The 15,896-nt window shown below is 40.3% G+C and overlaps 1 protein-coding gene across 1 annotated transcript in view; it reads right to left on the minus strand.

Annotated features, from left to right (window-relative positions):
- Positions 1-15,896, minus strand: part of LOC124154909 (hemocyte protein-glutamine gamma-glutamyltransferase-like) — a 64,842-nt gene that overhangs the window by 2,946 nt on the left and 46,000 nt on the right. Inside the window, exons 10-14 of the mRNA XM_046528682.1 lie at positions 15,682-15,779; positions 14,303-14,472; positions 10,750-10,873; positions 7,596-7,759; positions 638-777 (exon numbers count right to left, since the gene is read on the minus strand). Coding sequence (XP_046384638.1) covers positions 638-777; positions 7,596-7,759; positions 10,750-10,873; positions 14,303-14,472; positions 15,682-15,779 — 696 coding nt within the window. The remainder of the gene's footprint in view (positions 1-637; positions 778-7,595; positions 7,760-10,749; positions 10,874-14,302; positions 14,473-15,681; positions 15,780-15,896) is intronic.

Raw genomic sequence — 15,896 nt, forward strand, 5'->3', positions numbered from 1 at the left:
TGCGTAGTGCATGTCAGTGAATGTAAATGTGAATCCTCTGGTGCATCTTGGTGATGGCTCATCCCCTGCCAAACACCTCTGTTGGCGGCTTTCAGGTTAATATGTAAATTTAGATGAAAGGAGTGACGCCACATATACTTGTGGACGATTTTTTTTATTTCCTCTACTGATTGATGATTTTGCAATTGCTTTCTGATCGAAATTCAAACACCGCAATGCCATACGTGCTAAAAAAAAGGTCACTGATGTCCAAAGCCTCGGGAAATGAAAGTAAGACAAATTCTAATGAAATATGAAAAACTGCTCTCTCAGTTCCCCATAATTTATATGAAAAGAAAAGAAACCTATCCCTGAGTAATAAGCCATAAGTGAACTGAATGAGAAGGCAGTTCGAAGGCATAAAACATGCTTCATTTTACGCCAGTTTTGGTTAGTAGATTAATTGAATTCAATAAAAATATCGTTATAAATTCATTCAAGCGCGATGCTACGTTAAAATTCCGCCGTTCACATGAGATATAGAAATGTGTGACTGGAGATGTGGGGATAAATTTTCGATGATGGCGTTGAGGTGCCATTCCACATTATGATTGAATTGTCTTCCAGAACGGAAAGCGGGTGTTGCGATGGTGCTGACCTCTGCCGGGAGATCCTTGGTCTCTGCAGTCCGGGGCCTTCGACGCTCAGCGTGCAGTTGGTTAGCGGCATTTCGGTGAGCGGGTTCTGGAACGACAGCACCACGGTGCACTCGGCACCCACGCGCGGCGTCCCCGTCACCTGCAAGACAACACGAACACACCTCACCACTCTTTGCTTGGCTGGAAATTTACTTCCACGTCTCAACTGCTTTTTACTCGAAAAACTTTACCTGCTCAACTTTCCTCATACTTTCCACATTATATACATATCCAGTTTGAACACTCTCGTGCCATTTCTAAGGAGCGTTTCTACGCGTCACTGACTGACCGTTACACCCTGTTTTTGTTCATGTATTTCCCCTTTGACTTAATACAAATCAATTTAGGAACTTTCTGGAGGATTACACCAAAAACAAGTTAGTGAAAGCATACACTGGCTATGGTACCACCCTGTGACCCCAGTAGAACCGGAGATTTTAAACCTCAAAGTCGTCGTCACTGACTGACAAAAATGAAACTCCGTTTTGTGACGTTGTCACATTTCTTCGCATTGCTCTGAAATTATGCAAGATAAAGAAAATCCACGAAATACGCAAAATAGTTCTAAGTGTTGCCCAAACGTATGCAAAATCGTGACTTTGTGTAAGTAATGGTTTCCTCTCTTTAGCCATAAAAATGGAGCGTCACTGACTGACGGGAATTGTCACTGACTGACACATGTGATTTGATGCGTGTTAACTTATCTTTTTCATGGAATGAGCATTGCAAAATATATGTATATTGAACACTGAAATTTATTTAAAAGAAACAATACAGTTGCATAGCCATGGGTATGTCCAGGGGGTCCGGACCCCCCCACCCCGAAATTATTTTCACAAAAGAAAAACACAATTATTTTCCTTCAGAAAAAAGTGTTAAAATTAGTTTAGAATCATTTGCTCTTGTGATACGAGAGCTCAATTCCGCGGCGTTTTCGTAAAAAATGGTTGGAGTATGGGGAGAAACAGGTACGGATTATTGAAATTTGGAATATTTACACCATGTCAGGACTTTGAACGGTCCATTTACCTCAAATTGAATTTTTGAACCCTAGTATGACAGTTACGTAGAAACGCTCTAAGAGGAAATACATTATCACAGATGATAAAAAATAATTCCTCTTGATAATGACACGGAAGTGATGGAACCAGTCGAGGTTGTACCATATGAAGCTGAGTGGAATAGACAAAGTTATCAATTATGTATTTTTCCGTATTGCACTACGAAGGGTCAATCTTGTGATTTCAACAATACAACTGCTTTTTCAGCAATAAAAAGCTTTCGGCTTGGCAGCCAAAATTCACAAAAGATACTTTTTTTACCGATTTTGAACATTATTTTTCTATGAAAATTGCTGATATTTACAAAGTTTTCTAAAAGGTTTGAAATGTAACGCCCATTAATGTATCTGTTTTCGAGAAAATTATTGATGACATTTTTACAAAAATGAAAAACCTGTTTGCGGCAGTCGTAAACGAGGGAGGTGCACGTGCCTCCACACTTTGCGAAATTTTACACAGGGGCTCATTTAAAAAATGATTGAGTAAAGGATCAAATAAAAAAATGGAGAATTGGTACAACAGATATATTAAACGATGCTTCAGCAGAAAGCCTTATTTAAATTATCATTAAAAGTGCGTATTAAAACCTTTCTTCCTATAAGAACATTTTGCGCAAAAGAAAATTAATAAAAAAAATATTTTCAATATCATTAAAAATGAAATTTAAAATATTACTTAGTAGCCTACACCCAACCATTGATATATTATGAACCACAGTCAAGATTATGATCGTCAAGCATTCATATGATTAATTATTACTTCGAAGGGAAGTATGATTGTAAAATAATTAAAAAAAAATTGATACAACTATCTGGATTCAAAATATTCGTTGTTTAAGATTTCACATTTTTTCAGCACAAGCATGGCAGTTAAACTTAATATTTTAAAGACCCCAGATAAATACAAGCCGTTCGCAATGGAACAGGATGTTATGAATATTAAATTACTTTGAATTATGCTTTGCTTTGAATAGAATCATAGAATAACAAAAGTTTTTGCAGAATTTTCCCTTTAAATAGATCAACAGTTGGGAGGAAGATCATGTGAGGATGACTTTTAGCCAAATATGACGGTCTGGTGGCGTAATGAGTGCCACGATGCCTTCAATTTCAATCTCCTTTCACGACGCGAGCCATTCGCATGCGATGAGCACGCTGCCGAAGACATTCGACCTCTCCTGACCGACGCGACGCTCCACCAGAGATTTGAACGTCCGGCAACTGAGACCTCAACGCCTGACGCCGTGTCCATAATTGTCGCCCGCCAAACTAATCAGAGGCATTAATGAACCACTGACGATTGTAATTAGACGAGGTCCCACTTTGAGAATAATGGTCCCTATTCGCGGCGACTGATGACGCAATCTGGCAATTAAACTGTCTAACGATTTCATCGTTGGATCCTTCTTCCTCATAGAATGGTCCTCCACGATCGTTAGAACATTAATTGCGTATGCTTGCATAATAGTAGGAACAGCCCGCCTCTGTGACGGTGCGGGAGTCCACGTCCCTTCCCTTCCTTCTCTATTACCTCCCAGGAGGTGTCGTCGGGCTCCTGACGCGGCGGCGCCTCCTTCCTTGTTCCTTCCCGTCCTTCCCCTTCTGGGTGCAGAGGAAAAAGGCTCGCGCTTAGAATCTCTGCCCCAGGAGTGTAACCGGTGAGCCCGCCCTGGAGTCTCGTTTCCACAGGCAATTAACCTGACGGGTAGCAAGTGCCGTTTCGTCATTGTCGACTGGAGCGAGGATAGATCTTAGAATGCTTAAGCACATGCGCCCATCTCTTGCAAGTCCCTTGAATACATCTTTGTCAGATCAGTGATGAAACACCTAGACACGCAAAAGTTGTTAATGGGAATTCAACGCGGATTCGGGACTTTGCGAAACTCAGTTAGCGCTTTTCGCCCGTGATATTTTAGCCTCACAATGCGCAATTTTTCTTGATTTCAAAAAAGCATTTGATTAAGCACCCACAGAAAGTTATTAATAAAACTGAAATCATACGGCATAGATGTTTAAGGCACAGAAAATTTCGACATAGATGCTAACGGCATGTTTTTTCCTGCATCAGAGAACATTTGAATGGTAAAATTTCAAAGAATAGTATTAGGCGGCACAGTTACCAAAGGGGTTAGAGTCACTTCCGGCGTTCCACAGGGTAGTGCCATAGACCTACTCCGCTTCCTTCCCTGTATCAACGATATTGATGAAATAGTCTAATAGAGTAAACTTCGATTATTTGCAGGCGACGCTCTATTTCACAGGAAAATCCGTAACAGTTAAGATAAGGATGAAAAAACTAACGACCTTAAAGCAATTCAATCATGTGCAATGCGTAGCAGCGAAAGTCAAATTTTAAAAAATGGTTAGTAACGAAATTCTGGTAACAAATAACTCCCAACGATATAGCTCTTTCATTCAGCGTACCAAATTAGTGAATGTAGAAACCATAAAATATCTAGGAGTAAGACTCAATTATGACCTATAGTAGAATAAATATATTCAGGAAATAAAAGGTCTAGCTAATCGGAAAACGGGTTTTTTAAAAAGAATATTAGAAACGTGCGAGGATAAAGTGATAAAAATTAGCTAGTTCTTCGTTTACCCCATTTGGAATATGCATACAGTATTTGGGATTCTCATGAAATAGGAATAAAAACATCGTTAGAACGCGCGCAGAGAAGAGCAGCTAGATACCTGGAAACTTGTTACGCGAATCTTTCTAGTGTAAATGACCTCATGGAACATATTGGATGGGAATATCTGTCAGACCGTAGACTTAAAAATAGACTAAACCAAATAGGTAAATTCAAGAGTATTATTTTCCGGCAAAGGTATCCATATCTTACGAACGCCATATTACGACATTGGTAGATCAGATAATATAAATTAAATAAGAGAGATATACACATAGATTCAGAATGTCATTTTTTCTACGATCAATTAGAGAATATTATTATTATTGCATAAGTTACAATTTGGCAACTGGCCAGGTGGTAACATGTATATACAAAAGAAAAAACACAACATCCCCACAAAATCACATATCAACTCGACAGTTGTACAAATTTTAAAATTTAATTAAAATTTCTAAAAAATTAAAAACTTTTTCAGCTTTTTCTTAAATATTTTTACATTACTGGGAAAGGGCTCAAATAACTCTGCAGGCAATCTGTTCCAATCTTCAATTGTTTTATTCAGGTATGAAAATTTCTTAACATTGGTCCTCTGCGCCCGGCATTTGATTTTGAACTGATGATCGTTCCTACCAATGAAATTAGGTTTTCCCACTTCATTGCTGAATTCCCTCCATGCCTTATCCCCTTTGTATATTTTATACATACCGCAGAGTCGGTTTCTTTTTCTCCTACTTTCCAAAGATTCCCACCCCAGTATTTTTAACATGCCTGATACGCTCTCTATCCTCCGATGCCTACCCAAAACGTATCGAGCCGCTTTTCTTTGAACTCTCTCCAAGGCCTTTATATGTCCCACCTCATAGGGATCCCACACCATTGAGGCACACTCTAGGATAGGCCTAACCAGTGTCTCATGCGCCATTTCCCTCGTGCGAAACCTGCTTCCCTTTAGATTTCTCATCACCCAGTGCAGTTTCTTGAAGGCTTTCTTAGCAGTATATTGAACGTTCAGCCCCCAATTCAAATCTTTAGACAGGTGGACGACTAAGTATTTACAGTTGTCACACCTAGGAATAGGGTTACCTAAGAACTGATAGTCCCTTTTGGTAGAATTTATCTTGTTGCCGAAGGATATAAGGTTACATTTACTAACGTTTATATCCATCCCGTTCTGAGTCACCCAATCTACCATTTTATTAATGTCCACTTGCAGAGTTTCATGATCGCTCTCTCCTCCTATCTGTTTATAAATAATGCAATCGTCGGCAAAAAGTCTAACATGCGAGTTAATTTTGTTCGGGAGGTCATTTATATAAATTAAAAACAAGATTGGCTCAAGAACACTACCTTGAGGCACCCCCGATGTAACCATTGTTTCATCGGAACTCATATCCCCAACTTGTACTCTTTGAGTTCGATCTTTCAGAAAGTCCTCAACCCACAGGATCGCCCGTTTGTCTATTTGCTGGGGTAATTGTCTCATCTTTAGTATGAGTCGATTGTGTTCGACTTTATTGAAGGCTTTAGACAGGTCTCACACACCCACTCAATTCCTTCGTTTATGTAGTCTTTTTTCTTGTAATGCACGTCCCTTCTACGGATAATGCCACTAATGACAATCTTAGCCCCTTTGAATTTATTTTTCGCCGTGGTGCACAAATCCCATATGAAGCCAATAATATGGTCATTAGTCATTGCACCTTTGACGTCGTTAGTCCCAACATGAATTATCACCACACTTTCATCACCTTCACTGGTCATACTGCCGATTTTCCAATCCAGTTGCTCCGTTCTTATACCCGGAAAACAGTGCACGTTCATCCAGTCACTAGGACATCTGCCCCCGATAAACCTTATCATTGAATCACCAATAACTTTAACTTTAGGTGCATCCCCTCTCCCTCCCTTCCTCTGCCCTCCGTTTTCTCACTCTCTCCTCTCTCTTGCCTCCTATTACTCAATGTCATCCTTCTATCTCCTCTCCTCATTGGCTCCCCCATTTGATAGATGCACTCTCTTGCTGTATCACCCGTATCGCCCCCATCTCTGCGCCTACAGTCCATTTCCTCCTCAGGCTCCCTGGTACAGTCTGATCTTCTTTCCCTCCGCTTGCTGTCATAGCAGGTGTCCTCCTCGCATTGACGTTCCACCAACAGCCTCATTTCCGTTAATGCCGTTTCCAGCTCACCATTATTTGCGGAAAGCTCAGATATTTTACTCCTGGCCTCCCATAGCTCCGCGCGCAATTTTATAATCATCTCCTCTTTTTCCTCCAGCTTACTCCGGCTCTTCTGATTCTCACATCCACTGCATCTCCATTCATCTCTAACGCAGTCCTCCAACTTGCTCTTAGTGCATTTAAAGTGAAACCAGGTGCAACATACACTGCACTGAACACCGTTTCTCAGCTATTTATGGCAAATAATGCACTTCACTTCCACCACTTCCGCGCCTTTCCCCATTTCGACCTTAACGACAGCGTTACAACTAACTAATAGGTTAGTTGACTTATAGCCCAGTTCACTAAATTATTAATTTCTTAATTCATGTTTGTTAATTTTCTTAGTATTTCTAACATCTTGCCTTTTTAGTTCAAGGTTTATTTGCAGATTGCCTTCATGAGCAGTTGGCAAGTACTACCTTGTATGAAATATGAAAGAATAATTTGTTCGTATGCGCACATTTTCATAACCGTGTGGTGTGAATATGGAAATCATCTAGCATACTGTATGCTGGTGATTGATCACCCCCTGCTAAACACCCTAGAGGTGGCTCTCAGGGTATAATGTAGATGCAGATGAAGATAGAGCAGAATAAATTGACGTCACACCATTTACATTTTCATCGGAAGAGCCCTTTCAGCTTTTGTACATGAGTTGCGTGAATCACATTGCGGACGACGTCAGTGCAGAGCAAACTCCTCAAATTTCAAAGTTAAGAAAAACCAAAAATCGAACGAGAATCTTAGAATGCAGCATCCTCATTTCCCAACCCAACATAAATTCGGCGATTAAATACACTGCTCTAACAGCAGGTAGAAGAGGTGACAGTGAAATGCTTTGTTTAATATTTTGATGTCTAACGTAATCAATATGAAGAGTTTCTACCTCATCGTGCCACTATTCACGTATTCTATACGGTGACTTATACCTAAGAGCCCACGACGCGTTAAATTCGGACGTCTTTGGTGCAGTAGCTACAGTTTGATGTGGACGTTGTTACCTGTACGTTGAACCTTGGCTTTCGGAGGCAGAAGTCGTCCTCTTCACTCCACGACTGTTTGGTCTGCGCCACGTGCGCGATGGCGTTCATCTTGAGGAGGCAGTGGTCGCGGTCCACGCGCTGCAGATACTCCTTGGGCGACACGCGAAGAACCATCGTCTCGTCTGGAAATAATCGCACACGAATCAACAACACATAAAAACCAACCAAGTTTCACAACTCGTTTACCTCATCGCCTTCCCTGATTTCCACTGCAATTATTTCCAAGTTCCCTGACTTAATATCAACGGCAAAGCGGTCGAGTTTCGTGATTTAACTGAGAAATGCAATTACTGCCAGTAAAAACATGCTGAACTACCGAGTACGAGGACCTTTTACGTTCAAGCGAATCCGTCCATTTCAGTGCAATAAAGCGTGCATTATACAGCATGAAACAATGTCAATCAATTTTAAAGTATACCGGGACTAGCCGCGGTGATACGGGAGTCACCCGCAATGCACAATCGTGCGAAAGATCCACAGAGAAAAAATCATTCGCATTGACCGGGATCCACAGGGAAGAATGACGCCTCGAAAGCTTAACTGGCTAAAGCACTCGACCGGAAATCGGGGGATCCCGGTCAAGGCGAATGATTTTTTCTCTGTGGATCTTTCGCACATGTCAATCAATTTTTAAATGAGCCGACAATTTTTTATTATTATTGGAACGAAAAATACGTTGATGCGGAGCACTAAAACTTGAACAACGTGATAAAAAGTGCAAAAAAGGAGTACCGCTTTGATAAAAAATAAGTACAAGAAGTACAACGGGGCAGAGCGATTTTTAAGATTACATGCGATCCAACTAAGGAAGAAAGGGTAATATTTCTAACCCTGCCGCGTGAACGGCGATGAAATATACAAGAATGGCCATGAGAAAAACTTTACCTGGACCGGAAATGGAACCACGGACCTTTGGCTTTCCGGGCCACTGCGCAGACCACCACGCTATCCAGGTATATTAGGGATAGCGTAGTAGTCAGCGCAGAGGCCCGAAAAGAAAAAAAATCCGTGGTTCGATTCCCAGTTCAGGGATATTTTCTCCTCATGGCATATTCTTGTATAGGAAAGAAAGGGTCTCTCTTTCTTATGCTTTTTCGGTCGCATTGAAGTTGGTTGATTAGTTTGGACGACAAGGATCCTCAAACTCCGTTGTCGTTGTAACAAAAATATGAAAGGGTCCCACTTTCATGTTTTTGTTACTTCTCTGGAGTTTTTCCCTTACCATTATCAAATTTATTAACATTCCCCTGATTTCCAGCCCCTAATATCATTTTCCTGACTATTCCCTGACTTTCAGTCACGAATTTTATTTCCCTGCCTTTCAGCCACAAATTTTATTTCCCTGACTTCTACTTCACTTCCCTGACCGGTAAGAAGTCAATTACTAGTCTTCCATTATACCCACTTGAGGTAAAATAAGGTGCTCAGCGGTGGACTCAGAATCAGAATTTGAATTTGATAGTTTGGAAACAAGAAAAAATACAATCATATTTCAATTATTGAATCCACTGCGAAGGTACGTGGCTGGTAATGAGGGAGAAGGCTTTTTTATAACCTACATTTTTGTTCATTGCACTTTTTTGTTACCTCTGGTAGATACCCGCGAAAAACCGTATGGTAAACTGTTTTTTTCACAAAAATTCTAAATTTTATTCGTGAAATACTAAAAAGTATTTATTTATCGGAAAGCTTTTTAAAATATTTTTTGCTTACAAATTTTATTTGCATTGAATTCCGGGGTTATTTTTGGGATAAAAATTTCCATCCCCGAGCAGGTGTTGAAAGCACCCCCAGGGGCAAAGAGCCAATCGGAGCTATGTCATTAACGATTGCTTATAAATTCTATATTTATGTGAAAACATTTCAAGTGAACTGCTTAATTTGAGTGTGGCCATGCATGGGTGTACGCAGCGAGCGACAGAGGGGTGGGTAGCTGCCCCCTCCTTAAAGCAAAATCGCAAAAGTCTTTAAGAAAAATCAGTACTGAATTGAAACGAAAGCATTCATATCTTATTTACACCCACGAAAAATGATATGTATTAGTATAAAATATGTAACTAAAATAAAACTATTTTTTCTAGGATATAATCTCATAAACTAATGTCACAACTTGGTTTGCCCCCTCCCCTACACCATGGCTTGCCCCCCCTATTTATGATCCTGGGTACGCCCTTGTAGCCATGGGATCAACTAGTGAATCCCTCTGCCTTATCAGTAATATTTGCTAAAACTCTGATCTGGAGTTGAAATCTCCGATTTAAAATGCACGGTTGCATGAGTACAAGTATACATAGTCTAACGACTAACATCTCAGACTAATAAAAACAATATAATTCAATATTAGGGTAACTGTGATTTTGTTTCACGAGAGTCTAGGTAATTTGTACCATGAGGGAAGGGTATGAAAGGAAGGGTGGAGAGAAACCCGGCGTCGACATTGGCTTGCTCTTAACGAATGGCGCCAAGATGATCACGGCTTAACGTCCCATCCGACGGACGGAGTGTTGCGCTTCAATTGTCATCCACACAAAACTCACGCAGGGTTCGGATAACCTTTGAAAATTCTCTGCCGCCGCCGGGATTAGAACCCGGTTCCACGCAGCGTGACGCCAACACTCTAGCCATCACACCAGCCCGGTCCGCTCAGTTGCAGGAATCTACGGGATTTGCAGGATCATAATTGGATGCATTGAGGAAATGGCTGGTTGATACCTTGAAATATATAATGCCGTGTGGAGTCATGTTAAGATGGGTGCAGTCAGGCACAGAAATTTGCATTTTGGAATTGCTTGGGTGGTAGCGAGCTGCTCATGCTGATAATTTGCTCTCAATTAGCACACAACGGAAAGTCATACATTTCATTGAATTAGCTCCACTAAGCCACAGTTGCTTTCAACCGAAACAGCCGGACTTTCTACGGAAGGTTTGGTGCTTGAAAAATCCTAGATTATTGAGAACCTTGCTCTGGGAAATTTCTTGAGAAAGGATTTTTTCCGGTAGTTACCGCATTCAAGCGCCTCTGAGCTTCGCTTTAAATGTATGCCATCACTACGCAACCAGTCCCGTTAATATGGGTGTGAAGGGGGCAATCGGATTGGCTGTTGATGCTCACCCGAGAGCGGTTGCATTTCGAATTCGACGCTGGAGGTCTTGATGCGGTGCGCGAGGGCGCCCGTGTAGCGGACGGAGTGGACGGACAACACGGCCGAGATGGTCCTCTTCTCCCCGGACTTGTTCTGAAAGAGAAGAAAAGAAAGCAATCACGGAACATGGAGGTCAGCTAGCAGGTATATACGGCGAAAATTATCATATATATAGCGCATATTTTGAAATTCGGGATTTTTTTCGCTTTTTAAACTCAAAAGTAAGCGGGTTATCACAATTGAAATTCGGCTCCGTATTTTATTTTTGCGAGTTCTAACTTCAGTGCAAAATCGGTCGATTAAAAACCGCCTGAACTCTTTAAACCACGAATGTTTCTCTAGAGGACTGTGCAATGTGTGAACTCACCAAGGAGATTGTAAATATCGTGGAGGAGTTGTATTCGAAGTTTAAGCGTGGTCAGAAATCCGCCATCTTGGTTTGATAATTTTCGGACTTAGTCTCAAACAGTGTGCGTGTATAATCAAGTATTCTATTCCTTATATCGCATCTTATTTATTAAATGAAAATGCAACAATAACTTCTTGATTGTCGTCGGAATTCTCCGATCGTTCGTCATACTACTGCGTATTTTAAATTATCCATATAGTCATATCTTGGTGATATAATATATCGTCGTGAACATACTTTCGAACTATTATTGCGACCGCTCCTCTATTTTAATGTTTTATATCGCTGTACTCTTATTTAATTGCCAGTAGAAGCGTAGGGGAAATGATATTTTACACTTTTAAAATGTTATTTTCGGCTAAACTCAGCGGAACCGTGGTGATTGACGATAAGTTTTCCTTGGAAGAAGATATTCGAGGCATATTTTCACGAAGACTTCCCATAATGATAGAGACAAAGGTTTACTCTGCTCGTTTGCGATTGTTTATTTTAACGTAACAACGATCATGACCGAATATTTCACCAAATATGTAGCATTGGCCCTCATAGGATTATTATCAATGTTTTGGTGTCAAAGTGGGCGTGGCTATCCTACCCCAGCACCCAGCACCATTCCTGCCACACTGCGCTCAACGCTCGGAACCAGTCAACGCCCCCTCCAGTGTATTTACAACGTCCTTTGTTCTCAACCACGGCCCATAAAAATAGGTTCGCAAAAGTTGCCGCTCGCGGCGCTGACGAGCATAGCTATCCGAATTTCATAAAGAAATAAGCTATAATTAGGGCGGCTGACCAAATTTAATTTTCGTGATGGGATGATCGATCAAATTCATAACTTAAAATTGCTATTCATATCGATTACAAATAGTCTACAACAATTATTGTGGATAAATCGATTGATTTGTACCCATCGTCGCGCTGCGAATATTTTTTGGATTCCGATTAAAATGCATCCAAAGTGATGACGTAAATCAAGATAGATGATTTGACTTGGTGGAGATAGACTGGACACTACTCTATAAACTCCTCTTGCTTTAAACAGCGAATGAGTTGCTAGACCATACAATTGGTCCCATCGTCAATGCTTTTTCGTTCACAGTTGCATTCTTTCATGTAAAAATGAAAGCCTCCGAACTAAACGTGAGGCGGGAAGTTCTTCAACAGCAGCTGTTTACAAAAACGATCAGAAGGGCGCGCATCGGAGTATTTTAAATCCTAGTCCCCCCTGTGATTTATATAAGTGTTTATTTTTTGGAGGAAAAACAAATTATATTACTTATTCGTTCAACAAAATTCTATCGTCGGATCTAGAAAAGTTGTCAGCCCTAAAGATCCCCGTGTCGCTCAGAAATATATCCGGTCATATTGTCTCCAAAAGTTCAAACGCGTTTCCTACAAAACCATTGCGGCTACCAACCAAATAGAGTGGTTACCCAATTATTTCTAGTAGCCTTTTAAATGACGATATCTATTTACTTATAACTATTTTAAACTTCTCGTTTTGAATCAAATTTAAGACATATAAAGGATAATAAACGATTTAAGTTATTCCTGGTGAATACTTCTGACAAATATTTCTCGGGTTTGCATCCAGGTTAAAGCTTTTATGCAAAAAAGCTTTAACCTGGATGCAAACCCGAGAAATATTTGTCATATATAAAGGATAATTTCATTGGTATCACCGAAAAATGAATTCCATTTATTAAATAAATCAGCGATTGAAATATGATTTAGTCTGCAGATAATAAATATTGTGACATCATAAGATTCTTTGCGCACAGCAGAAAAAAATACACGCTGTATAGTTGTTTGGGTATGCAAACTTGTAGCGTTCGAAAACTCATTACGAACTGGTAGTCTGTATGTGGTGCTGCCACGAAATTAACTTCTGTTAGACATGAAACGAACGACCGTTTCGGCTCCTCTCGACACGATGTAACCCGTCTGTTAAGGTCAGGAATGTCACGATTCCGCCGCCTCAGCAAAGAAAAGATCAAGGGCCCCCGCTCAACATTTAAGACGGAAAAGGGCATTTGTCGTCGAAGGGATTCAAACTTTTGAATGCAGCATTTATAAAGAAGGAATAACAGGAAAAAGAGGCGCTATTAAAAAATTAGGGAGGCGATGTGATGAGCTGAATTACCTCTTTTCACATCTGGTGTAGGATGAGAGGAAAATTTTCTTGTATTGTCAATCTTTCCTTAAATTGTCCCACTCATTACTCGCAAAAAGGTAATTGATGAAGGAAGACGGCTTATTCGCGCGGCAGGTTGCAAAATTACATTCGGCGCGAATGGAAGCATTTGGGTCGTTCTGCGGCCGTGACGAGCCAACCGTGCCGTGCCGGCCGTTTGTAATGGGCTTTGTGCTTTATATTGCCTTAAGCGCTGATTGAAAATTTTAATATATCCCCAAACTCGTCGGATTCTTCAAACAAATAAAAATGTGATTGTTCGGGTAATGGTACCAATATAGAGATCTCTGAAGAAGGCGTAGGTATTTGAACGTGAAGCCTGTAATAAAGAAAAGGAGATTTTGAAGAGGGACGCTGTCTCCAGCATTCAGCAACTCATTGTGACAAGATTGAATTCCAAATAACAACATCCAGACATCTCAACTCCCCCCACCTTCCTCCGACTACTTACATAGATAACGAATAAATATGGATTAAAAAATCCTCCTAAAAACCCGTATCACCTCAAAATAAAGCGACCAGCATCGATCGCGAAACGTTAGGGAAACTCAAACCGTGACATATCCTAAAAATTTTTAACTAAAATGAACAGAAGCCTTTTACATGAAGCCTGTAGAAGTTACATGAAGGTGATGAATGCTTGGGAAAAGTAATCTCTTAAAAAAGAAGTTACACCTCTTACGGGATCCCACTATTTAATGCCGAGTTCGTAAAATACTCAGTGGTCACCATTAATAGAGATCTCTCTTAGGATGAACACATTCGCGAAGTATGCGGGAAAGCCAACCGTAATCTGCGATCTGTAAAAAGAATTCTCGGTAAATTCCAAATAAATGTGAAAGAGACATACAAGCTAGAAGGCCTCGCTTGGAGTAAGCCACTAGGATGGATGTTATTGAGGCACATGAAGTTTCCTCACCTGTATCTTGACTTTGACGCTGAAGCTTTCGCCATAGGGGACACTGTCCAGTTCCTCGAGGGAGAAGCACACGTCTTCCGGGAGGGCGTCCTCCGGGAAGCCGAAGTAACCACGGGCCGAGCCAGCGGTCTTGAGCGCGCTGAAAGTCGCCAACCTCTCCCCCATGCTCCCTGCGGCACAAGTAAGTACAATACGCTAGAATACATTGTAATACGCTAGAATACACTGCATGCACTTAACAAGTGACTGTGAATGTCACGTGCGAGGAAGCGAGTATATCCCTAAGAATAAGGATTGGCCTTCGCGAAACACGTACACCCATCACACATGACGTGAGAAATTTAATCATCGATGATCCAGGTAGAAAATATCAGGTAAAATGAAATATAGTTTGCTAATTTTTTTAGAATTCACTTATGATAGTTTACTAATCTTCCCATGAAAGATTTTTCATATTAGCCAAGCGCACTGTAATGATGCACCATTTCGCTGATCGAGCGCAACTCTACTCTAAGATATTAGAAGTCAGGGCGAATTCAGCCAAGTAATAATAATAATAATAATAAATTATCATCAATTGCGTTGTCCAATCACATTAAAACAACCGAAGTGGTATGTAATTGATAACACTTTTACATAATCTACGCGATAGGTAGGTTGAAGTTGATAAAAATTTGATATCTTTTTGATAAAAAAATGGACATATGATGCTGATTAGGATGAGTAAAACGATAAATACTTAGGAAACAAATATACAAATGGATATACATTCGCAAAGGAGTGACATTTTTCGCACACAAAATATGCACATTTCGTAGATAAAGCCGGCCCCAGTGATGACCTTTTAGTCCACATTAACATATTAAGCTTGCCAGCCGTTCTGAAGGTCGTGGGTTCGTCTCCCACCTGGGAAATTCGCCCCATCCAGGGCAAGGGTACGTTTAAATGTAAACTTGTTATACAACCTCAGATCTATAGGTCAATGTTGAGCGGCTTTGTTGGCATGGGATTGAATTTTGAATTGCATTCCTATCAAGAAAATCAGGGACTAAAAATTTGTAAGTCGAAAAAGTATTGATTACGAATTTATGAATATTTATACATCAGATGATTTTATGTGTCAGAGTCACTTTGTTGTATATATTTATCCCAATGGACTATTTCTCTCGACTTGCCACTTTCGTTCAAAATAAGTACCCAAAATTATTTTATTTTCCTTTTAAAGGTAATTATGCTCAGGTGGTTTTCTGATGATATCTGACAGGCGTCAACTTTGATAGAATATATGGCTATATCACAAAACGCTACATGTAAACCGTTCTTAACCGGTAAAATACTTTAACAATAGTAAAAATGATATGTAGTTAATAAATTCTCACCCTCAGGATTCTTGTATTGATCAGTAATGTCCTCCAAGTCATTGTCGCCGAAATCGTCGTCAAATTTCGGATTCTTCGTCACGATCCTCCGCCCGACACTGTTTTGGGACGGAATTGTTTTAGTAGGATGCACATAAAGTATATTCGATCAACACTACAAAAGTAAAATGAATTAAAAATATTAAATACAGTGGAATCCTGCTGATTCTAACTCA

The sequence above is a fragment of the Ischnura elegans genome, chromosome 3 (genome assembly GCF_921293095.1).
Source record: "Ischnura elegans chromosome 3, ioIscEleg1.1, whole genome shotgun sequence".
NCBI classification, from domain to species: domain Eukaryota; kingdom Metazoa; phylum Arthropoda; class Insecta; order Odonata; family Coenagrionidae; genus Ischnura; species Ischnura elegans.